General features: G+C 45.6%; 1 protein-coding gene across 2 annotated transcripts in view; it reads left to right on the forward strand.

Annotated features, from left to right (window-relative positions):
- Window positions 1–25,156, forward strand: part of ELP3 (elongator acetyltransferase complex subunit 3) — a 75,725-nt gene that overhangs the window by 21,181 nt on the left and 29,388 nt on the right. For both annotated transcript variants that reach the window (XM_005528807.3, XM_088053565.1), the window contains exons 8-9: window positions 10,314–10,475; window positions 14,122–14,248. In XM_005528807.3, coding sequence (XP_005528864.1) covers window positions 10,314–10,475; window positions 14,122–14,248 — 289 coding nt within the window. The remainder of the gene's footprint in view (window positions 1–10,313; window positions 10,476–14,121; window positions 14,249–25,156) is intronic.

The following is a 25,156-nucleotide window of genomic DNA, read 5'->3' on the forward strand; positions in this document are numbered from 1 at the left end:
TGGAAGCAGGGAAGAGATATTTGAGAGAGATATAAGAGAGATTTATGAGGTCCTGGGTGGCACAGAGAAGAGAAAAGAAGGGTAAATGTTGGTTTTTCTCTGACACAACAAGAACTGGCGGTATCTGGTGAAATGGGAATTAAATCCAAAGGAATAATTTCCTTTTGCAGGCTGTGGTTGGGCTGAGAGGGACCAAACACTGAGCTGTGATCCTGGGAACACCACAGCCACTAAAAACATCAGGGAGTCCAATTCCAGACTCGGGTTTCCCTGAATTTCAGTGCCAGGAGTCTGGGACCTGGTGTTGCTGCTTCTCTGCCGGGAGAAACGTGAAGTCGTAATTTCCAAGCTGTAATTTGGCTCTGCTCTCTGGGAAAAGCAGAGAGCTCACATACGGGAGGAGGAGATAAGCACTGCTTTGCCTAAATTAGCCTTGTTTGGGGCTTTTTTTCCCCCCCTCTAAACATTTATTTTTTTATGGTGGTGGGTAAAAAAAAAAAAGAGGTTTCAACTCAGCTCTTGTTCCAGCCACGCATTTTCCTTGTTGGAAATATTTCACTCCAGCATATGTTAATTCATCCTGGTGTTTGCAGTTACAGCTGGCTAATAATTTGTTGCTGGGAAAGGGGAAAAAAATAAAAAGTTCTCTGAATTGTTGTTGCCATGAACTTGATGGATGAAAACACCGCAGGCTCGAAAAACCCAGCAGTGTGAGAAGGTCTTGTCAGGGTTTTTCTGTTCAGTGTCTTTTTTATTTTATTTTTTAATTATTTATTTTGCTTCCTGAGCTAAGACAGAGCTTTCAGGACCTGCTTGGATGTCTCTGAGAGCAGGCAGTGATTACGGCTTTTGGGATAATTATGCATTTATCAGCCAGAGTGGCAGGAGCGGCTCCGGCCTGCTTGGCAGGAGTGGCAGGATCCCTACAGACCTTGCCCAGAGGTCCTCGATGGAAGCTGTGAGGGAAATAAAAATAAACCAAACAGCTCTTTCCTCTCTGGCAGCTGCCATTCCTGCTCCTCGTTACAGCCAGGCGGTTAATTAGTCCATGCAAACAGTCCTGCTTGGATTAGGCCTGAAGAGGCTCTTAACTGAGCCACTCGTGCTTGTGCTGGGCCTTTTTATCAGAGTTTTTGGGTGGTAGAGCCATTCCTTGGGGTTAAAACATGGTAAAAACATAGAGAAAGAGAAGAAAACAGGGGATTTTTGGGGTTTTTACCTCAGAATGATTAGGCCTGAAGCATCTCATAACTGAACCACTTGTGCTCATGCTGGGCCTTTTTTTCAGATTATTTTTGGGTGGTAGAGACATTTCTTTGGGGTTAAAACATGGTAAAAATATTGAGAAATATAAGCAAATATGTTTTAAGGGTTTTAGAAGAGAAGCAAATGTGTTTTAAGTGTGTTTTAAGGTTTTTACCTCATAATGGATTTGGCCTGAAAGTATCTTTGAGCTGAGCTGCTTTGTGCTCATGCTGGGCCTTTTTTTCGTAAGATTTTTGTGTGGTAGAGCCATTCCTTGGGGTTAAAACATGGTAAAAATATTGAGAAAGAGGAGAAAATAGGGGAGTTCTGGGGTTTTTACCTCAGAATGATTAGGCCTGAAGCATCTCATAACTGAACCAATTGTACTCATGCTGGGCCTTTTTTTCAGATGATTTTTGGGTAGTAGAGACATTTCTTTGGGGTTAAAACATGGTAAAAAAATTGAGAAATATAAGCAAATATGTTTTAAGGGTTTTAGAAGAGAAGTAAATGTGTTTTCAGTGTGTTTTAGGGTTTTTCCTTATAATGGATTGGGCCTGAAGTGTCTCTGACCAGAGCCACTTGTGCTCATGCTGGGCCTTTTCTTTGTGGGAGCAATTTCAGGTGATAGAGCCATTCCTTGGGGTTAAAACATGGTAAAAATATTGAGAAAGAGGAGGAAACGGGGGTGTTTTGGGGTTTTTAGCTCAGAATGATTAGGTCTGGAGCATCTCATAACTGAGCCACTTGTGCTGGGCCTATGTTTCAGAGGGTTTTTGGGTGGTAGAGCCATTCCTTGGGGTTAAAACATGGTAAAAATATTGAGAAAGAGAAGCAAATATGTTTTAAGGGTTTTAGAAGAGAAGCAAATGTGTTTTCAGTGTGTTTCAGGGTTTTTAACCTCATAATGGATTTGGCCTGAAGTGTCTTTGAACTGAGCTGCTTTGTGCTCGTGCTGGGCCTTTATTTCAGACGATTTTTGGGTGGTAGAGCCATTTCTTTGGTGTTAAAACATGTTAAAAATACTGAGAAAGAGAAGCAAATACGTTTTAAGGGTTTTAGAAGAGAAACAAATGTGTTTTAGGTGTGTTTTAGGGGTTTTACCTCATAATGGATTTAGCCTGAAAGTATCTTTGAACTGAGCTGCTTTGTGCTCGTGCTGGGCCTTTTTTTTGTAAGATTTTTGGGTGGTAGAGCCATTCCTTGAGGTTAAAACATGGTAAAAATACTGAGAAATATATGCAAATATGTTTTAAGGGTTTTAGAAGAGAAGCAAATGTGTTTTCAGTGTGTTTTAGGGTTTTTACCTCATAATGGATTTGGCCTGAAAGTGTGTTTGAACTGAACCCCTTGTGCTCCTGCTGGGCCTTTTCTTCTTGGGAGGGATTTTGGGTGGTAGAGTCATTCCTTGGGGTTAAAACATGGTAAAAATACTGAAAAAGGGGAGAAAATGGGAGTGTTCTGGGTTTTTTACCTCAGAATGATTTGGCCTGAAGTATCTTTGAGCTGAGCTGCTTGTGCTTGCGCTGGGCCTTTCCTTCTTGGGAGTGATTTCAGGTGGCAGGACCATTCCTTAGGGTTAAAATGTGGTAAAAACATTGAGAAAGAGGAGAAAATGGGTGTGGTTTAGGATTTTTACCTCAGAAAGGATCCCATTGTGGATTTTGAACCAAGTGACAGGAAGAGGAATCAGAATTATCTCTTGATGGCATCTCACGGAGAAAAAAATTGTTCTCCCTTATCTTTTAGCAGGCATAGATACTGTTGCCTTATCAAAATTGGGAAATGGTGTTTCAGTCAATAAATGGGTGTATTTTTAGTGAATTTTTTCAGGATTTGAAAGCTTGAACCTTGGGAAGCTGATGCTGCTAAGAAACCAAACCACTGCGTCGTAATCCTGGTGCTGGTGATAAAGAAAGCACTGAAACGTTGTAATAAAAATGTTGTAATAAAAAGGGAGCAGCATAAAGTCAAATAATTGGCATTTGAGCTTTCAGAAATGGCTGCTCTGGGCAATCATCAAACCTGCAGCTTTTGAGACGTGTCAGCTGAGTAAGATGCCACCTGCTTTGTCAGAATATTCCCTGATTCTGGGGTTATTCACAGGAAATTGTGGATGCTGAATGAATTCTTGCTGGCTGTGTTGCACAGACTGCCCTGTGATAAAGCAGAGTTGTTAAAGATCAAGATCAAGGAGGTAATTTAAGCAATGGATGAGGATGTGGCACACGAGATCCTCGTGGGTTTTAGTGACACGTTTTACCCTTCAGAAACCTGTGGGGTCATTTTTGGGTTTAATTTTGCAATTACAGATGTCACTGTGCTGCTGCTGCTGCTCGAGGGCTCCAGGAGGGGTTTATTTGTGACATGTTAAATCTGTTTGTGGTGCTGGATGTTCCCAATCTTTGCTTTTCCCCAAGTTAAGACCGGGAACTTTCCTGGCCCAGGGCTCCTTCGATCTCTGATTTAAATTCTTGTTTTTTCTCACCCAACCCTCCAAGCATTCCAATCTTTCCGCAAGACTCTGAGGGTCTTTTCTAAGGACACTTCTGTCCTCCAGGAAGGATATGGAGGGGCTGAAGCATGTCCAGAGAAGGGTTTGGAGCTCCAGGAGCATCTGAGGGAGATGGGAAAGGGGCTCAGCCTGGAGAAGAGGAGGCTCCTGAGGGGATTTTCCTCTCTGGAATTCCCTGACAGGAGGGGACAGCCAGGTGGGATTGGGATTTCTCCCAGGGAACAGGGCCAGGATGAGAAGAGACGGCCTCAAGCTGCACCAGAGGAGGTTCAGGTTGGATATTGGGAACAATTCCTACCTGGAAAGGGCTGTCCAGCCCTGGCACAGCTGCCCAGGGAGTGGTGGAATCCCTGGAGGGATTTAAAATCCCTGTGGATGTGGCATTTGGGGACAGGGGTCAGTGGTGGGGAATGGCTGGACTCGATGATCCCGGAGGTCTTTTCAAACTGAAATAATTCTGTGACTCTAAGCTCGCAAATGTTTGCTGGTTTGTTTTTGTCCGGGGTTTTTCTGGGATAGGCCAAGGGTGGATGAGCAGCAGGGCCTTCCCCTGCCTGGCTGTGACCGCTCACCGTGCTGGATTTGGGCTTGGAGCACCACTTTTTATGGGAATTGGAACCCAATCCATTACCAACAACAGTAACAGGAACATTCTTGCCAACAATTCCCGTCATTTATTCCATCTTTGCCTTCAGGAATCATAAAATGATGGAACGGTTTGGGTGGGAAGGGGCCTTAAAGCCCACCCCATTCCACCCCCTGCTGTGGGCAAGGACAACTTCCACGGGACCAGGTGGAAGCCCAGCCTGGCCTTGGGCACTTCCAGGGATGGAGTAGCGCTGGAATATCCCGCAGGCAATTTTTCGGGGTGGATGAGTTGGTTTAGATCCTTCTTTCCCTAAACATTTTCTGGTGATCGCTTCGCTTCACCCTTTGAGCCTCTTCTTCTTGCAGCATCTGCTGCTTCCTGCACCTCTTCCTGCTCTCTTTGGGGTTTTTTTTTGGCCTTTTTCCGTTCTCTGCTTCTCCAAAATGAGCAAACCAAAGAAGAGGTTTACAGGAGTGAGGGTTCTCGGAGCGAGGATGTCACTCCACCCGCTTTGAGTCGGAGTTCTCCGTGCTCCTCCTGGCTCTCAGCCATCCCCGTCCCGGCTGGGGATTTGGGAAGCTGGCTGTAAATAATTGAGTCTTTGATCTTGGGGTCTCTCAGCTGACGAGGCTTTTGTCTGGAGAGCAGAGTTCAATGGAGAGGCTTTGTCACCGGAGCTGTTCTTCCTCTGAGGGAGAAAGCGCTCCAGACCCCGCGTCTGGTGGAGGAGTAGCTGCCTTTTAGATGTGGAAAAATGAGTTTATTTAAGAGGCAGGCTTCTGATCTGAAGGTCTGCTTAGTGCGGCGGCGGTTTCTCTGCGAATTCGCTCAAAAGATTCGCCGGCGATTAAAATTAATTATCTCACCTTTATTTCTCCCTGTTTCAGACAGTTCTGTAATCACTGACTTCACGAAAGCTGTCTGCACAGATCTTCTGTGGATCTTCATTTGCATGACTTAGCAGCTGCCTCATTTGCATAATGAACCTCTGTGGTCAGCCTATTATTAAAATTGCCCCTCTCTCATCTCCTGCTGTTCTCTTGTCTTGATTCCCGATTATTCCTGGATGATGATGCGGGGGATCCTCAGCAGTGCCGTGCCACAAATGCCAAATAATTCTGTGTTCCAGGGGAGGAGGAGAAATATTCCAAGGGGTTTGTTGGTAAAATTAAGGAATGAAGGGAAAATTCGTCTCCTGTGGAGCCAGGCTGGGAGAGCTGGGAATGTTCACACAAGGATCCAGGGAATCCTTGGAGCCTCTTCCCGAGCCTCAAGGAGCTCCAGGAGAGTTGGAACTTGGGCAAAGGGCTGGAGAGACAGGAGCCAGGGAATGGCTTCCCACTGGGATCTTGGAGAGGAATTCCAGGCTGGGAGGGCAGGGAGGGGCTGGGATGGAATTCCCAGGGAAGCTGCGGCTGCCCCTGGATCCCTGGAAGTGTCCCAGGAAAGGTTGGAGCAGCCTGGGATGATGGGAGGTGTCAGGGTTGGAATGGGATGGGATCGAAGGTCCCTTCCCACCCAAACCGGTCTGGAATTCCAGGATTCCATGGCAAGGGAAGCCACCAGAGAAGATGGAAGCCCAGGCTGCAGGAATTGCTTTTCCAGGAAGTTGGATCCGACAGTTTGGGATAGCAGGAAAATTCCGTGCCCACGGAAGGGGCTGGAACGGGAGGAGCTTTAAGGTCCCTGGAGGAGGGGAGGGGGAAGAATTCCCACCCCAAATCCTTCCCTTCCTGACCTTTTCCCAGCACAGGGATGAAGCACCCGAGGGAAAAGTGGGATTTGCAGAGGGGAAAAGCCCCTCTCCAAATTTCAGCGAAAATCCCAACGTAGCTGTGAAAGGGGAACTTGGGAAAGAATTCCTGGCTGGGCCGGAATTCCCAGAGAATCCCTGGATCCCTGCGAATGTCCCAGGAAAGGCTGGAGCACCCTGGGATGGTGGGAGGTTGGGATGGGATTGAATGTCCATGAATCCCACCCAAACCATCCCAGGATTCCAGGATTCCACGGAATTCACGGGTGGAGCTCTCAGCTCTCCGGGTTTTCTCTATCCAGCTGGTGAAGTTCCGTCAGGAATTCTTCATCACCTGTTGTGTGTGGGCATCCTGAAGTCCCTCCCTTCAGAGCTCCCCGTTTCCACTTCCCAGATTTTCCTGCCTGGAAGGAGGCAATTCCCTCTTCCTCGGCATTCCTGCAGGATCTGCGGCTGGAGCTGCGTTGTTTCTAAAGATTCGGTGCTGGCAAATCCATCGCGTCCATGGCCAGCATAAATCCCCCGGATCCCGTTCCTGAGCTCACGGGGATGGGCAGAAATGCGGAATATCCCTAAAATTCTGCAGGAGATTTGACCCAGAGCTGGTGTTTGACATCCAGAAAGAGCCCAGGACAACATTAGACCCTTTCCGTGGATTTCCAAAGCAGAAAATCGCTGTGGTTGACCCCGACGGTTTCTGACGGGATTCTGCTGTTTCTGCCTCCGGGCTGGTGTTTAAAGCCGCGTTCAAATCCTCATTTCTCAGGGCTGGCAGCAGCCATCCATCCCGGCAGCTCCGGGATAAACCCCCATTCCTGCCCTTCTGCGCCAGGATGGAAAAACGTCCGGCAGCTTTTCTAGGAACAGGGCAGGATTCTATTCTGAGCAGCACCGAAATCTCTGGAAGAGAATATTCCGGGCTGAAGTCACAGAATCATGAGCTTTCCGTATGATTCAGACACCAAATTACCCCTGACTGCATAAATAGTGGGAAATTGGACGGGAATAGGCAAATCATGTCCCAGCTGGATGCAGTTGCGGCGCGGCTGCGGAGCCGGGCAGCTTTTTTTGGTAGCAGGAGGCCGCAAAAAGCCGGAGGGAAGCTGAGAATAGGGGTGGGGATGATGCAAGAATTCCAAATATCCCAGAGCAGGGATACGGGATGGGAACGGGATGAGCTTTGAGGGCCCTTCCAACCTGAAGCATCCTGGGATTTTGGGGATGGTTAACGGGCAGGAGACAGAGCTCCTCGGGTCTGACTCCCTGATTGCTCAACCTGAAATTTAGGAGATTCCTGGAGGGAATTCTGCTGGGTTCTTGGCTCATCCAGAGAGGCGGAGAGGGATGGGGGGAATGGCTTCCCGCGGGGAAAGGGGAGATTTGGATGGGATATTGGGAAGGAATTCCTCCCTGGAATGGAATTCTCAGGGAATTTTTGGCTGCCACATCCCTGGAAGTGTCCAAGGCCCGGCTGGAGCCACCTGGGATAGTGGAAGGGGACTGAAATGACCTTTAAGGTCCCTTCCAACCCAAACCGCTCCGGGAATTTCGGGATCCAGAAGCTTTTCCCACCGAGGAAGTTGTTATTCCTAAGCTCACATCAGTTTTCCTGGGTTTTTTTTTTGGTTTTTTTCCCCTCTGCTGACTGGAAAACGCCCGTCTTGGATCTGACCCTGCTTTAAGCTAAAAAAGGGTCACAATTTGGTTAAAAAAACCCTTAAATCCCTGCCTGTCCTGATGTAAATCCACATTTAGGAGATGCCCCTCATCCGGTGTTTCCTGCCTTTCCGAGCTCTGTTTTACCGCTCACCCCCAGCACTGGAAAACGTGGAAATTAAATATAAAACAGCATCAAATAGATTTTTATTTTATTTAATTTTTTTTTTTAATAAAATATCAAATGTAATTCAGTTGTATAATGCAGCTTTGTGCTGGGTAATAATACCCAGCTCAGCTTTTATGGGCACTCTGCGATAATTCCCCGCAGAAAATGGCAGGGTTATGTAAATCCACTAAAGCTATTAATTCGTGTCCACTTCTGATATTTCTTGTGTTTGGCTTCAAAACCAATCAAACCCCTGCCTTTGGTCTGTTGAATGAAATCCACTTTGCCTTTTGCCAACGGGAGAAAACGTTGAATATCCGAGCGAACCTTTTCCAGCGGAGAAAAGACACCCAAAAAAAATTTAAAAAAAAATCTAATTTCTCTTTCTTTCTTCTGCAAATTACAGCGGTTTAATTACTTTTCTCTCCCCTCTGTATCCCTACCCTGATTTTAGGTGTTAATAGGAGCGGGTACCCTTTGTCCCAACTTATCCAAAGACTTTATTTTTATTTTTTTTTTATTTTTTTCCTCCTCTTTTGCTTCAATTTCCCCTCTTTAATTTTTGCAAATCACGTCTTCCAAAGTGGGTGTTTGGGAGTCTGCTGTTAATGAATCACACTTTGGCAGTGTTTTCCCTGACGTGATAAACAATTGGGCTGTCAGATTAGTGAGCCACAAACTTGGAAATGTTTTCACGTAGTTTTTATTGAGTTTTTTTTGTTTGTTTGTTTTATTTTGTTTTTTTAAAATGTTTCTTTTGACAGCCCATCCCCCAAATATCTGAGTTTTTATATAGATTACAACAGTTTGAAGGGAGTTAATATTTTTTTAATGAGTCTGAGCCCACTTTGGGGAATTTTGTTTTTGCTGGGATTTTTTTTTTTGGAGGTTTGAAGGATTTTGATTTTATTTATTTTGTTTTTGCTGGGGGTTGAAAATTTTGTTCCATGCTGCTCTGAGAGCTTTTATTTCCATTTGGAAATTTCCAGCAATGGGATGATGAATCTTTACGGACTCCTAATAAAGAGCTGAACTTAGTCATCCCTTCGATTTGGGCGTGCAGGTATGGGAATAACATCCCTCTCTTCCTCAAGGTGTCCCCTTTTCCAGCAGCATTTCCCAAAAATCATCATTTGGGGCCGTTAAAGAGCCTGATTTCCCCTGAAATATCCTGGTTTGCGACAAAACCACCTCAAAGTTGAGGAAAAAAACGCTGCAGGGAATTGATTCCCCTGTGGAAAGGAATTTTCTCCTGGCTGGTGATGGTGGGGATCGATGCTTTCCTTTTGTGAGCTTCCCTTTGGGTTCTTTTGTACTTTTTCCCTTTTTTGCCCCTTTTTTGATCCCGTTTTTGATCAGGAGTGGATTTTTTTTTACCATTTGGAGTAATTAGTCTTTGTTAGACCAGCAGGGATACAAATGAGAAACAAAACGAGAAAAAAGTCCAGCCAAGAATTTTGGTTTTGTCCTTCGGCGAGGTTGGGAACTGCGCGCTCCCGAAGGGATTTTCCGGGATTTTCCATGGATATCCTTGTGAACCCCCCTCAGGCCGCTTCCACAACCCAAAACAACCCCCAGACCGTATTAATTATACCCCCAATTAATGACCACGCCCCAGCTCGTATCAACGCGCGTCTCGGCGCATCGTTCCGCCAAAACCCCCGAGTCCCGGAATTTTAACCTTCAATCCTCCAAACCCTTCACCTGGGAGACACCAGGAGCTCCCCCAGCTTTATCCCAAACCCCGAAAAGGGCGGATTTTAACGGAGGGCGGGGTTTTTCCCGGCGCAGGCGTAAGATGTTCCTCGGGGCGCGGCACAGAGCTCTCTCCAGTCAAGTTGGATGTTTGCAGTTTATTTCAGGGCGCCGTGGGTGAGGGAGAGCCCTGAAATAAAATCTCCTGAGAGGCAGCAGATGAAGCTCAAAGCAGGCTCAGAGGGAACAAAAAGGGGTAGAACATGAACACGTGAGTTCAGGACTGAAGATAGCTGAGAAAGAGAGCAACAGAAGTGAGAGAGCCGGGGAAAGAGAGCCGGAAAAAGCGGAACGAGAAGAGCGAGCTCTCCTTTGCAATTGTTTATATAACCTATACATTGAATATTCTATTCCTTCACTAACCAGTCTTTATAAGTATACTGATACAGTAACATTTGTGTGTGACCTATAGAAATCACCGCTTTTGCATAATTTTATATCTCAGGGTACTTCGGACTTTTCCTTCTGAAGTTGTGGAGAGGGGTCCCAGCTTCGTTTTATTGGAGGAAGAATTTGTTCTGGTTTCTTTGAATTATTCAAACCGTGCTTTCATTTGTATTTCTTCCTTAACCTCTCTGGCTAAAGAGTCATAATTATAATTTCTTTCTGATTCTGCCTTTCCGACGTGCAGGTACTCGGAGCGGAGCCTGACCAAGTGCGTGGGGATGACGATCGAGACGCGGCCGGATTACTGCCTGCGACAGCACCTCAGCTCCATGCTCTCCTACGGCTGCACCCGCCTGGAGATCGGCGTCCAGAGCGTCTACGAGGACGTGGCCAGGGACACCAACAGGTCAGGGGAGCGCCATTCCAGGGAATCCCGCCTCAAATCCCGCTTCCCGTCCGTGCCGGGCCCTGCCGCTGAGAGCTGAGAGCTCCACCCGTGAATTCCGTGGAATCCTGGAGTCCTGGGATGGTTTGGGTGGGATTCATGGACTTTCAATCCCATCCCAACCTCCCACCATCCCAGGGTGCTCCAGCCTTTCCTGGGACATTTGCAGGGATCCAGGGATTCTCTGGGAATTCCGGCCCAGCCAGGAATTCCTTCCCCAAGTTCCCCTTTCACAGCTACGTTGGGATTTTCGCTGAAATTTGGAGAGGGGCTTTTCCCCTCTGCAAATCCCACTTTTCCCTCGGGTGCTTCATCCCTGTGCTGGGAAAAGGTCAGGAAGGGAAGGATTTGGGGTGGGAATTCTTCCCCCTCCCCTCCTCCAGGGACCTTAAAGCTCCTCCCGTTCCAGCCCCTTCCGTGGGCACGGAATTTTCCTGCTATCCCAAACTGTCGGATCCAACTTCCTGGAAAAGCAATTCCTGCAGCCTGGGCTTCCATCTTCTCTGGTGGCTTCCCTTGCCATGGAATCCTGGAATTCCAGACCGGTTTGGGTGGGAAGGGACCGTCAATCCCACCCCATTCCAACCCTGACACCTCCCATCATCCCAGGCTGCTCCAACCTTTCCTGGGACACTTCCAGGGATCCAGGGGCAGCCGCAGCTTCCCTGGGAATTCCATCCCAGCCCCTCCCTGCCCTCCCAGCCTGGAATTCCTCTCCAAGATCCCAGTGGGAAGCCATTCCCTGGCTCCTGTCTCTCCATCCTTTATCCCAAATCCCTCTCCAGCTCTCCTTTCCCTCTGGAAAAGGCTCCAAGGATTCCCTGGATCCTTCCCTCCTATAGCTGGACACTCCCATCTCTCCCAGCCTGGAATTGGATTCATTCCCATCCCAGCTCCTCTCCGGGAAGGAATTTTGGGATCCAGGGGCCTCACTGGGAATTGGGGACTCCAGGAAGGGTCTCCCTTCCCTTTTCCATCCCCAAATTCCATAAAAATCCCTCGGGATGGATCCTGAGCGTCCTTGATCCCAGAATCTCGGAGTGGTTTGGGTGGGATTCACAGACCCTCCATCCCATCCTCGGGGACACTTCCCACGATCCCAGGGTGATCCAGATCCACCCTCCGACGTTCCCAGGGCTCCGGGGATTCTCTTGGGCCCTTCCATGGAGAAAATTTTGTGGGAATTCTGTGGGAATTCTGTGGGTTCCTCAGCAGGAGGAAATGGAATTGGGATCTTTCAGCTGGGACTCGGATCCTTTTGCCTGTGTCCTACATTTGGGTTTTTAACGTGTTTTTTTTTCCTGTATTGTCCATCTTTTCTTTTCTTTTTAATGTATCTGTTCTTTCCCTTTTTCGCTGATTTTTTTGTTTTTAAATGTATTTATTCTTTCCCTGGGTTTCACACTCTTTTTTATTTAATGTATCCATTCTTTTCCTGTATTATCCACTTTCTTTTTGTTTTTTTTTAGTATATTCATTCTCATTTTTTTTTTAATATATTCATTCTCTCCCTGTGTGTTGAGCACCTCTTTTCCTCCTGACACCACCAATAAATTCAATTTTGGGAGTTTCCTGGCCCAAATAAATCACAATTTACAACGCTCTCTCGTTTTTTGGGGCGTTTTTCACCTTTTTCCCTGTTTTTTGGGACAGGAGAGGTAACACCGGCCAGGTTGAGATTCCCCAAAGTCATTCCAAGCTTACAGAATCCTTAGGGATTGGAAAAACACATTTCCAGGAGGAAATGCGATTCATTCCTTCTCGTTTCGACCCAAAGACCTGTTGTGCTCTGCAGGAAAATTTGGGATATTTTCTTCACCCGCCCCCCCATACAAACCAATCCCTATTTCTTTCTTTCTTTCAAGCCTGAAAATTCTGAGATTTTTGAATTTTTAAAATTTTTAAAATTTTTAAAATTTTTTGAAAAGCACATTTTGGTTAATTCCCACCTCAGAGGCACCGAAGCGAAGCCGAAAACGTTGGGCATTTTCTTCTCAGAGGTTCCAAGGAGGAATCCCAAAGGAATTGGGGTCTGGAGATCACAGCCACGGCCCCAAAACACAAGAAAATCCATTTATTTAGGGTTTAAAGCTCCCGTTTTGGGGTGGTTTCTGGATGCCAGAGCATTCCAGAGGGAAAGATCCAATCCAAGTCATTCCAATTGTCATTTCAACAATCAATTCCTCATCAGCCCTTAAAACCCACTCCTTTTCCCCACCTGAAATTCAATTTTTAAAGGCTCCTTGCAGAGTTCCTAAAAGGCTCCTCAACCTCTCCCGGTCTTTGGAGCATCCAAAGGGAAAAAAAAATCCAAGGAAAAGGCAAAATTCAAGTTTTTTTCTCCGTCGAGACGACCTCATTTTGCTTTTCTCTGCGTCTGGCGGGGGGAGGAGGAGACGCGTTTTGGGCTCGAAACTTTTTAATATTTCGCTGGTAGGGAAATGTCAAGATTAGAACCAATTATGGTAACTGTTTGTAAATGACTTTTTATTATGTTCCATAAGTCATTAGTGAGGGTTCTGAGCGCTTTCGGCGGCCGTGAGGCAGAAAAATGCTGAAGAGCGGAGCTAAGGCATCAAATAATCGAGTTATTGATGCGGCTCGGATCCCGCTCCTAATAGGAAAATAATTTTTATTTATGAAGCAAAGCTCCCGTTTGCTCCCCTCGGGCTGCTCGAGGTCTTTGAGTGATGCTGTCCTTGAACAGGCTCGGAAAAACACGGTTGAAACTCCTGGAAAAAATAAAAAAAAAAAATTTAAAAAATCGTAAATAAGGCTGGGTTGGAAGCTGCACGGAGGGGTTGGATCCTCTGGGAGAGAGGGAGGAAAAGATCCCAAAAAAACCCTGGAAAAACGGGAAGCAGCTTGGTTTGGTTTCCGTGAGGGTTGGAATTCAGGGGAAATGAGCACAGGGATGACCAAAGGGAGTTGGATTTTTTTTTTTTATTATCCCAAGGGATTTGGAGGAGGGGGGGAAAAAAAAAAAAATCACCTGCAGAGCTCATCTGGGTGCCAGGAATTCCAGGAATTGGGAGGAAAACTGGGATGGGAGGGGGTGGAAGTGCCCAGGGAATGTCCAGGAATGTGGGAGAGAGCCAGGATTGTGAGGAAATTCCCATGGTGGGAATCTTCAGCTTGGAGCCAGCCGTGGAGGCGGAAGGGGAAAGGAATTTTCTGCAGAATTGTGGGAAATTCAGCGTTTTTTGGGCTCCGAATCCCCCCAGGCTCGGTGTCAGTGTGGGAGAACACGGAATCCTCCTGGAATCCCAATCCAGCCCAGGTTTGGCACCTCCCAAAAGCCGGGGGAGTTTCTCCTGAAGGAATTTCTGTCTGATTTCCCTTGTTCCCATTCCCGGTTTATTCTGAGGGCGCAGCCCCGTCCTCCTGCCATGACACCAACCCGCGTTTCCCACCTGGAAATTCCCACTCCCAAACTCCGTCTCCGGAAAACCCGGAGCCTCGCAGCAGACAAACAACTTCCATGTTTAACAAACCCCTTTTAGGCTCAGCTTTACCTCCAAACTCAACCTCCCAAAAAATAACAGATAATCCCCATAAAAAAACATCTCTTCCCGCTTTTCCTGACCCCTTTTCCCTCTTTTCCCAGGGGTCACACGGTGAAGGCCGTGTGCGAGTCCTTCCACCTGGCCAAGGACGCTGGATTTAAGGTGGTGGCCCACATGATGCCAGACCTGCCCAACATGGGGCTGGACAGGGACATGGACCAGTTTTATGTGAGTATTCCTTCCAAAAAAAATTCCTTAAAAAAAAAATTCATCAATTCCCACTTTTTTTTTTTTTTTCCACCCCCCTCCACGGAAAGCTTTTTTTGTCTCAGTTCCCAGATTCGTTTCCAAAGGACAAACAATTTTAAAACTTTTTTTTTTATTATTTTTTTTTTCCCCTTAAGAGGGTGAAAAAAATAAAAAAAAAAAAAAAAAAGAGATTTGTTGAACTACTTCATCCAGAAAATTATATCCCTGTCTCATGCAAGCCTGAGTCACTCAGATCCCTGTGGAAAACAGCTCTTCCCGGTATTTACCGGGGCTCTGCTTTTTTCCCCAAGGTGGTTTTTCCCTCTCGGATTTAGAGCAGGACACAATTCCAAGTTAAAAAGATCCTTCCCTGGAAGGTAATTAATCCCAAAATTAAGAGCGCGCGCGTTACGAAACGTTTCGGCTGTTCAGTTTGTCAGCAATGTGGAAGGAAATATAAAATTATTCCTGGAGAAGATTGGAATGAGAGGAATAAAGAGAAAATGGTGAACAGTGCAAGGATTTCAGCAATTTGGTAGATTTTCAGTCTGGTTTATTTTTTTTTTATTTTTTTTTTTTTCCCCCTGAGTCAAAATTGGGTGGTTTTGTTTTTTTTTTTTAAATAGTGTAGAAATTGGAGTCGTGACAGAGGAATCCCAGGGGGATTCCTGGGGAAGGTCGGGCTGGTGCTAAAAAACATCAGTGTAATGAAACATATTGATTAAAAATAACAGGCAGAAAGCAAAAAGGCACATCTGGAAAAAAATTGGGAAAGGCAGCTGTAGAGGGAATCCTGAAACCTGGGAGAGGAACCTTGTTTGGGGGATTTTGTGCAGAATTCCTTCAGTTTTTCCTGAATTTCCTTGGTTCTTGGAGAAGACTGGAAGTGAGGAGCACAAAACTCCCAAATTCCAGCTCCAGGTTCTGCTCCTGGATTATTATTTTTATTTATTTTATTTATTTTATTTTTATGTTTATAATATATATATTATTTTAGTTTAGTTTAGTTTAGTTTAGTTTAGTTTAGTTTAGTTTTATTTTTTTCCCGTGCTCTGGGAATTGCGGATTTCTGTAGATTGTGGACGTGGCACGGAATTTTCATGGAATTACTTCACAGCGAAACCTTGAGTCCTCTCCCTCCACATCTCACGGAATTCATGGATTCTGTGGGAGTTCTGTGGGATTGGGCCGGAATTTGGGGTGGAAAAACAGGAATAATGACAAAAAAACCTGGAAAGAGCCAACCCCAGGCAGGTTCAACCCAAAATCCGAGATATTTGCAAGGTGGAAAACCGAGGAGTTTCTGTAATTAATTAATTTAATAATAATTACCCTTTGCTGCTTATTGGTGATGAGAGGTTAAAGAAATTCCACTGCAGGAAATTCTCCTGATTCACTGGAGGAAATTTGGGAATCTTTTGGGAATTTCTGAGTTGTGAGGGGAAGGGTGGTGCCATCCTGGCTGCGTCAACGACAGCTTTCCCAGAAATTGGAGAGGCGGGAGGCGGAGTTTTCGGAATTGCGGGACAGGGATGAGGCTGGAATTGGGAGAGGAGGAGTTAAAAAAAGGTGGGGAGAAGAGGATGGAAAAGGAACAGAAGGAAAAAGGGTCATTACTCCTTTCTCATCCTCATTTAAACGCTTTAGAATTCGTTTTTTAATCAATTTTAAATATCCTTTATAATATCCTTTATAATAATAAATATAATATAATGATAGAATACACGATATATAACATAGTACAGTATATTATACAATATTATATAATACAGTATTATATATTATATAATATTAAATAACATAATATAATATAATACAATGTAATACAATATAATATAATATATTTATTATATAATATATAATATATATTATATTATATTATATTATATTATATTATATTATATTATATTATATTATATTATATTATATTGTAATATAATATAACAATAATATACAACATATTTTATATTACATATTATACGTTATTATATCATATATAATATAACAATATAATATGTAATATATATTATATATTATAATATAAAAATTTATTTAATAATCTTTATTTAACAAATAATAATTTATAATATCCTTATAAAATAACAATATTATCAAATATCCTTCTAAATACCAGAGAATAAAATACCAAACCCAAATGATTGGTTCATTTCCTGGTGAAGATAACAGAAATATCCAGGTGAATCCCTGGAATTCCATCATTCCAAGGATTCAGCTGGAGGGTTCAGTAAAAATTCCAATTTTACATCCTTGTCTCGGGTTGATAAAACAACTTTTGTCCATTTTGGGCTGTGGAAATCTCACTCCAGGCTGGAAAAAATTCACATTTTTCATCTGCTGAGAACGAGCGAGGAACCGAGTGGAGAAATCCTCTGACACAATCCTGGAATCCCGGAATGGTTCGGGTGGGATTCGTGGACCTTCAGTCCCATCCCAGGGACACTTCCCGCCCTTCCAGGTTGTTCCAGCCTGTCCTTGGACACTCTCAGGGATCCAGGGGTTCTCTGGGAATTCCAGCCCAGCCCATCCCAGCCTGGAATTCCTTTCCAAGATTCTCCTTTTCCCAGGGAATTCCCTCCATTCCCGGCTCTCCCAGCCTGGGATTGGATCCAGTCCCATCCTGACTCCTTTCTAGGAAGGAATTTTGGGATCCAGGGGCTTCACTGGGAATTTGGGACTTCAGGAAAGGTCTCCCTTCCCTTTTCCATCCCCGAATTCCATAAAAATCTTCAAGATGAATTCTGAATGTCCTTGATCCCGGAATCCTGCAATGGTTTGGGTGGAAAGGGACCTTCAATCCCATCCCATTCCAACCCTGACACCTCCCACCATCCCAGGCTGCTCCAGCTTTTCCTTGGACACTCCCAGGGTTCCAGGGGCAGCTGCAGCTTCCCTGGGAATTCCATCCCAGCCCCTCCCTGCCCTCCCAGCCTGGAATTCCTCCCCAAGATCCCAGCCCAAGCTCCGCATTCCCACTGGGAAGCCATTCCCTGTTTCCTGTCTCTCCGTCCTTTATCCCAAATCCCTCTCCAGCTCTCCTGGAGTCCCTTTAGGCTCCGGAAAAGGCTCTGAGCTCTCCCTGGATCCTTCTCTTCTCCAGGTGAGCACCCCCAGCTCTCCCAGCTCTTTGTCTTCCCACAAACCTGTGGCTCCCCAGGAATCTTTATAAAATCTTGGATTTTGGGGTAGTTCTGAGTAACTTTGGACGAAATAACTCCATTTCTGGCTGCTCCTCTCCAGCTCAGGAGAAGGTCGGACACAGAGGAGCCCGGTTGACTTTAGAAGTTCTGAGCACCTTCAGCGCCAGTTGGAATAATAAATCCCGGGGTTTCTCCTGGGAAGGGAATAACTGCTGATGGTGCTGACCTTGGCCTGGAAAGCGCCGGGTGCTTCTTCAACCGGGGCAGGTAATTACAGCTCCGGCAGGAACGTTCCTTCTGTCCCTTCCGACCTATCGATTTCCCGCTTTTCTCCCAGCAGTGACTCTCCCAGGCCTCTCCGGGCTGTTGCGTGCTCAGCAGCTGCTCGTAATAATTCAGAATGTTGTGGTTTTGTTGGTAATAATTCAAAATGTTGTGATAGGAAAGGGTGAATGTATCGTCTGTGGGGGTTTTATCTTCATTGGTTTTGCCCGGAGAGGTTGTGGGTTTCCATCCCGGTGGATTCCATCCCAGTGGGTTCCATCCCAGTGGATCCCATCCCTATGGATTCCATCCCTGTGGATTCCATCCCAGTGGATCCTATCCCAGTGGATTCCATCCCTGTGGGTTCCATCCCTCTGGATTCCATCCCTGTGGGTTACATCCCTGTAGGTTCCATCCCTGTGGATTCCATGCCAGTGGGTTCCATCCCCATGGATTCCATCCCAGTGGATTCCGTCCCTGTGGGTTCCATCCCAGTGGATTCCATCCCCATGGATTCCATCCCAGTGGATTCCATCTCTGTGGGCTACATCCCAGTGGATTCCATCCCAGTGGATCCCATCCCTGTGGATTCCATCACTGTGGATTCCATATCAGTGGATTCCATCCCTGTGGATCCCATCCCTGTGGATTCCATCCCTCTGGATTCCATCCCAGTGGATTCCATCCCCATGGATTCCATCCCAGTGGATTCCATCTCTGTGGGCTACATCCCAGTGGATTCCATCCCAGTGGATCCCATCCCTGTGGATTCCATCACTGTGGATTCCATATCAGTGGATTCCATCCCTGTGGATCCCATCCCTGTGGATTCCATCCCTCTGGATTCCATGCCAGTGGATTCCATCCCTCTGGATTCCATCCCTGTGGTTTTCATCCCTGTGGGTTTCCATCCCTGTGGGTTCCATCCCTGTGGATTCCATCCCAGTGGATCCCATCCCTGTGGATCCCATCCCTGTGGGTTCCATCCCTGTGGATCCCATCCCTGTGGATCCCATCCCAGTGGATCCCATCCCTGTGGATCCCATCCCTGTGGGTTCCATCCCTGTGGGTTCCATCCCTGTGGGTTCCATCCCTGTGGATCCCATCCCAGTGGATCCCATCCCAGTGGATCCCATCCCTGTGGATCCCATCCCAGTGGGTTCCACCCCTGGAAGTGTCCCAGGCCAGGCTGGACAGGGTTTGGAGCTGGGACAGTGGAAGGTCTCCCCACCCATGGGAATGGGATGAGCTTTAAGGTCCCTTCCGACCCAAATAATTCCGGGATTCTCCGATTCCGTGCTCTTTCCACAGAAAAATTCGGCCTGTTCCCTGCCTCCACTGTGGAATTTCAGTTCCCTTTTTTTTTGTCCCAGTTCCACCGTGCTTTTTTATTGATTCTTTTTATAGCCTGGGAGGATTTCCTTCCTACTCCAGGTCTTCTCCACCCCGTTCCGCACACGGGCAAACACCGCAGGGCAGCAGGGAACGCGCTCCGCTTCCTCCCGGAAAGCGCCAACGGACACAAACACTAAAAAAAAAAACCCAAAAAAACCCAGGCAGAGCCCAGCAGAGCCTCACGAGGCAGGTGGTCGGAGAAAATAATTAGAATAATGGTCAGGATAAATCAAAGACTCAGCGGGAATAATGGAATTGTTACCGGAGCAGACACCTCATCCTGCGGAACGCGATAAACGCTCGGCTCCGCCGCTGCCCCGGGAGAGGGATGAGGTGGCTCTGAAGGGGGGGGGAATGCTTGGGAGGATTCATGAATCACATTTGCCAGGCAGAACTTTGGATTGGAGCAAAAAAACCAAACCAAACCAAACAAAAACCAACCCAAAACTTTGGGAGGTTGGAGAATTCCCGGGGCGCCGGTGTTAATTCCTCGCTCCGTGGTAATAGGAGGATCGCAGCTTTTGGAACCCTAATAATTCTTAGGAATTTGTATATATCTGTTATTTATAACCTGTTAATAATCTAATTAAAATAAACGTTTATACGTTACAAATAACAGATTTATTAATGGAGAGAATATAGCTGTGCCTGCCTTTAAAAATATTTTATTTTTATGGGGTTTGCTGGAGTGTGGTGCTTTTCCTCCTGGCTCTGAGCCCACCTCCAGCAGCCCCCTCAGAGGTGAAATAAATCTGGGAAAAAGGAAAACAGGGAAGAGAGGCGGAAGATTGGGAATTTGAAGTGTCCCAGGAGCTGGTGATGCTGCCCAGACCCATCAGATGGACCCTCAGCTGGTGAAAAGTTGTTTTTTTTTTTCCCCTTGAGGGGATCCTGTGTGTCCATCTGAAGTCTGACATAAATAAAATTATGAGGGCAAAAACGCAGTCAGGGCCGTTTCGTGGGGACAAGGATTTGGCAAAGGAGATTTTGGATTCCCATCTGCAGAGCCGCTCCCGTGTTCTTTAAATAAAACACAATCACTGAATGAGTTCAGCATGAAAATTCCTTCTCTTAGTCATGTGTCAAGATGGGATATTTTATTTTTATTTTTTTTAATTTTATTTTTTTTTTTCTGGAGGAATTGCAAAATAAGCGATTTCCCAGAAATGAGCTAATTTTAGTGGCAGGCCTGATGCATCTGGGATGTGAGCGATGCAGAGGCCTCCGTGGGGGAGAGGGGAAGATGATCTGAGGGGGAAATGAGGGGGAAATGGTGGTGAAATAATCTGGGGGGGAAATGATGGTGAAATAATCTGAGGGGAAAAATGAGGGGAAAATTATCTGAAGGGGAAATGATCTGAGGGGAAAAATGAGGGGGAAATGATCTGAGGGGGAAATAAACTGAGGGGAAAAATGAGGGGGAAATGATTTGAGGGGAAAAATGAGGGGGAAATGATCTGAGAAGAAAATGAAGGGGAAATGATCTGAGGGGGAAATAATCTGAGGGGAAAATGAGAGGAAAATGATCTGAGAGGGAAATGAGGGGGAAATGATCTGAGGGGGAAATAAACTGAGGGGAAAAATGAGGGTGAAATAATCTGAGGGGAAAATGATGGTGAAATAATACAAGGGGAAGATGATCTGAGGGGGAAATGAGGGTGAAATGATCTGAGGGGAAAATGAGGGGAAAATGATGGTGAAATAATCTGAGGGGAAAATGAGGGGGAAATAATCTGAGGTGAAAATGATCTGAGGGGGAAATAATCTGAGGGGGAAATGAAGGGAAAATGATCTGAGGGGGAAATGATGGTGAAATAATCTGAGGGGGAAATGATCTGAGAAGAAAATGAAGGGGAAATAATCTGAGGGGGAAATAATCTGAGGGGAAAATGATGGTGAAATAATACGAGGGGAAAATGATCTGAGGGGAAAATGATGGTGAAATAATACTAGGGGAAAATGATCTGAGGGGAAAATGATGGTGAAATAATACGAGGGGAAAATGATCTGAGGGGAAAATGAGGGGGAAATGATCTGAGAGGAAAATGAGGAGGAAATGATCTGAGGGGGAAATGAGGAAAAATAATCTGAAGGGGAAATGATCTGAGAAGAAAATGAGGGTGAAATAATCTGAGGGGAAAATGAAGGGGAAATGATCTGAGGGGGAAATAAACTGAGGGGAAAATGATGGTGAAATAATCTGAGGGGAAAATGATGGTGAAATAATACAAGGGGAAGATGATCTGAGGGGGAAATGAGGGTGAAATGATCTGAGGGGAAAATGAGGGGAAAATGATGGTGAAATAATCTGAGGGGAAAATGAGGGGGAAATAATCTGAGGTGAAAATGATCTGAGGGGGAAATAATCTGAGGGGGAAATGAAGGGAAAATGATCTGAGGGGGAAATGATGGTGAAATAATCTGAGGGGGAAATGATCTGAGAAGAAAATGAAGGGGAAATAATCTGAGGGGGAAATAATCTGAGGGGAAAATGATGGTGAAATAATACGAGGGGAAAATGATCTGAGGGGAAAATGATGGTGAAATAATACTAGGGGAAAATGATCTGAGGGGAAAATGATGGTGAAATAATACGAGGGGAAAATGATCTGAGGGGAAAATGAGGGGGAAATGATCTGAGAGGAAAATGAGGAGGAAATGATCTGAGGGGGAAATGAGGAAAAATAATCTGAAGGGGAAATGATCTGAGAAGAAAATGAGGGTGAAATAATCTGAGGGGAAAATGAAGGGGAAATGATCTGAGGGGGAAATAATATGAGGGGAAAATGATGGTGAAATAATCTGAAGGGGAAAATGATCTGAGGGGAAAATGAGGGGGTAATGATCTGAAGGTGAAATAAACTGAGGGGAAAATGAGGATGAGGTAATCTGAGGGGAAAATGAGGGGGAAATGATCTGAGAGGAAAATGAAGGTGAAATAATCTGAAGGGGAAATGATCTGAGGGGAAAATGAGGGAGAAATAATCTGAGGGGAGAATGATGGTGGAATAATCTGAGGGGAAAATGAAGGGGAAATTATTTGAGAAGAAAATGAGGGGGAAATGGTCTGAGGGAAAAATGAGGGGGAAACTATCTGGGGGTGAAATAAACTGCGAGGAAAAATGAGGGTGAAATAATCTGAGGGGAAAATGAGGGTGAAATAATCTGAAGGAGAAATGATCTGAGGGGAAAATGAGGGTGAAATAATCTGAAGGAGAAATGATCTGAGGGGAAAAATGGCAGTGAAATAATCCAAAGGGGAAAATGAGGGTGGAATTATCTGAAGATGGAATAATCCAAAGGGAAAATAATGGTGAGATAATCTGAGGGGGAAATGAGGGAGAAATGATCTGAGGGAAAAATGAGGGGGAAGTGACCTGAGGGGAAAATGAAGGTGAAATTATCTGAGGGGAAAATGATCTGAGGGGAAAAATGGCAGTGAAATAATCCAAAAGGGAAAATGAGGGTGGAATAATCTGAAGGTGGAATAATCTGGGGGGAAATAATCTGAAGGGAAAATGATCTGAGGGGAAAATGAGGGTGGAATAATCTGGGGGGGAAATGAGGGGAAAATGATCTGAGGGAGAAAATGAGGGAGAAATGATCTGGGGGAGAAAATGGCAGTGAAATAATCCAAAGTGGAAATACTCTGAGGAGAAAATGAGGGGAAAATGATTTGAGGGTGAAATAATCTGAGGGGAAAGATGAGGGTGGAATAATCCTAAAGCGGAATAATCTGAGGGGAAAATAATGATGGGATAATCTCGGGGGGGGAAATGAGGGGGAAATGATCTGAGGGGGAAATGAGGGTGGAATAATCTAAAGATGAAATAATCTGAAGGGAAAATGAGGGTGACATGATCTCAGGGGAAAAATGAGGGTGAGATCATCTGAGGGGAAAAAATGATGGTGAAATGATCTGAGTGTCCTTTCTTTTTACAAAGTGGGTGACGTTACCTCAAAACTTCAAATATTTCCAGCTGTAAATAAGGCCTGGCTTTTCCTGAGGGCTCTGGTTTTTCTCAAGGAGATGAAATTCATAACGAAACTAAAATATTGCACCTCTATCAGGAGCTTTTAATAACTGTAATAAAAGACAGTTAGAGTGCTGATCTGCATTGATTTTTCCTCCTGTGGGAAGACAGTTCCCTGTGTTTTTAAATATAGCTCTGAAGTGTTTAGTGGGGTAAACGATTTTCCTTTCAGCTCCTTCTAAACATCTCACTGAAAAGCTGTGATTTGCAGGTGGTTTTATGTCTGAAAATGTGGCTTTTTCCCTTGTTGTTTTTTTTTTTTGTTTTTTTTTATTTATTTTTGGTGGGCACATCCATGAGAGGCTGTTTAATGCTCGGTCCTGCCATTCCTCAAGTTTCTGGAATCTCAGGAAATCTCCCTGCTCAGAAGCTGCCTCAGTTCAGGAACAATTCGGGGTCCGTGAACTGTGACCAAAGCCGGGGTAATTTTTATGTTAATGAGGATGGTGGTAGGAAGGAGCAGGCTATTTCTGGAAACTCTTTTCACACCTAATTGCTCTCATATTTCTGTGGATAAAACACCCACGGAAAGCCCCGGTCTGTGCCCACTTCCGCAGAATTGCGGGCTCAGAAACTTTTAGGGTCGAGTTTAAATCAGGAAAGGCCAAGGGTGGGGTTTTGGTAGCAGAGAGATCTTTTTACGTTGCACAGAAGCAGAAAAAATTTGGGATTTTGTGGGGAGAACAGGCTGGGAGAGCTGGGAATGTTCACGTGGAGAAGGGAAGGATCCAGGGAATTCTTGGAGCCACTTCCGGATGCTAAAGGGGCTCCAGGAGAGCTGGGATTTGGGAAAGGGTTGGACAGGCAGGAACCAGGGAGTGGCTTCAGATGGGAAAAGGAGAAATTCGGGTGAGATATTGAGGAATTCTTCCCGGTGACGGTTGTGAGGGATTGGGATGGAATTCCCAGAGAAGCTGTGGCTGTCCCTGGATCCCTGGCAGTGTCCAAGGCCAGGCTGGAGCAAGCTGGAGAAGGTGTTGGGGTTGGAATGGGATGGGATTTAAAGTCCCTTCCCACCCAGACCATTCCACAATTCCATGATATGAAAAACTCCACTGCTGTGTGGGAAAAGCTGCCTTTATTCTGCTCTCGGGTTGCTGCCTTTGTTGCTAAAAATCAGGATTTTTTTCCCTCTCACACCCATTTTCCTGCGGCACACGAACCATCAGAGTTATGATAATGCCAATCACCACCTGCCAGCAGCCTCCCATTCACAAAAACCTCCTGCTCAGTAAAAAGGAGCAGTTCTGACCCTTTTTCCACCCAAACCGAGGGATGATTTCTGCACTTTGCAGCCCCCAGACCCTGCGGGCTGCTCAGGCTCATTCAGCCACACTCTTCTGGGGCTTTTTACACCAGAAAAAGCCAGGAATATATATTTTTTTTACCAATCAGAAATTGTTTTCTGGTTTTTTTTTCTTGTTTGTTTTTCTTTTCACTGAGGCCCCTTGCTGCTGAAGTCAATAATGAACATATGGCTGGGATCAGGCAGCCAAAATAAAGGAATAAAGGGGTAGAGAGTGCAAATTTCCCAGGCATTTATGCAAAGAGAGCATCACTCAGTAAAACACCTATTTCAGTGCAGATCACTGAGTGGAAAAACCACGAGGGCCAAATTAAATTTCTGAGGGCTTAATTGTTGGTTTTGCGTGGATTTGTATATTTTTTTTTTTTTTAAATTAAAAAAAGCAGAATGATTTTGCTGCGAGCATTTGGGGGCTGCCGAGAGAGGTGGGGGGAGAGCACGAGGTTGGTGAAGGAGGATTGGGTTATCCAAAGCAGGATGGAACTTTTTTTTTATTTTGTGAGACTTTTGAGGATCCACGCTGCAGAAACAGCGTGTTGGAGACAATGAAAAATGCTTTATTTCCTGCGCTGCGCCCGAGGGGAACGCTGACCCTCCCGGAAAGGCGAAAACCGGGAGTCGGCACGCAGGGGAAAAGCGAAGGTGGACCTTGAGAGCAGATTGATGGAGGAATTCTCCCGGGTTTTTGGCGGGATGGATGGAGGCTGGCTCGGAGCACCTGCACCGCCGA

Source organism: Pseudopodoces humilis, chromosome 3 (assembly GCF_049639895.1).
Source record: "Pseudopodoces humilis isolate 2021_Gansu_Grassland_sample_001 chromosome 3, ASM4963989v1, whole genome shotgun sequence".
NCBI classification, from domain to species: Eukaryota; Metazoa; Chordata; class Aves; order Passeriformes; family Paridae; genus Pseudopodoces; species Pseudopodoces humilis.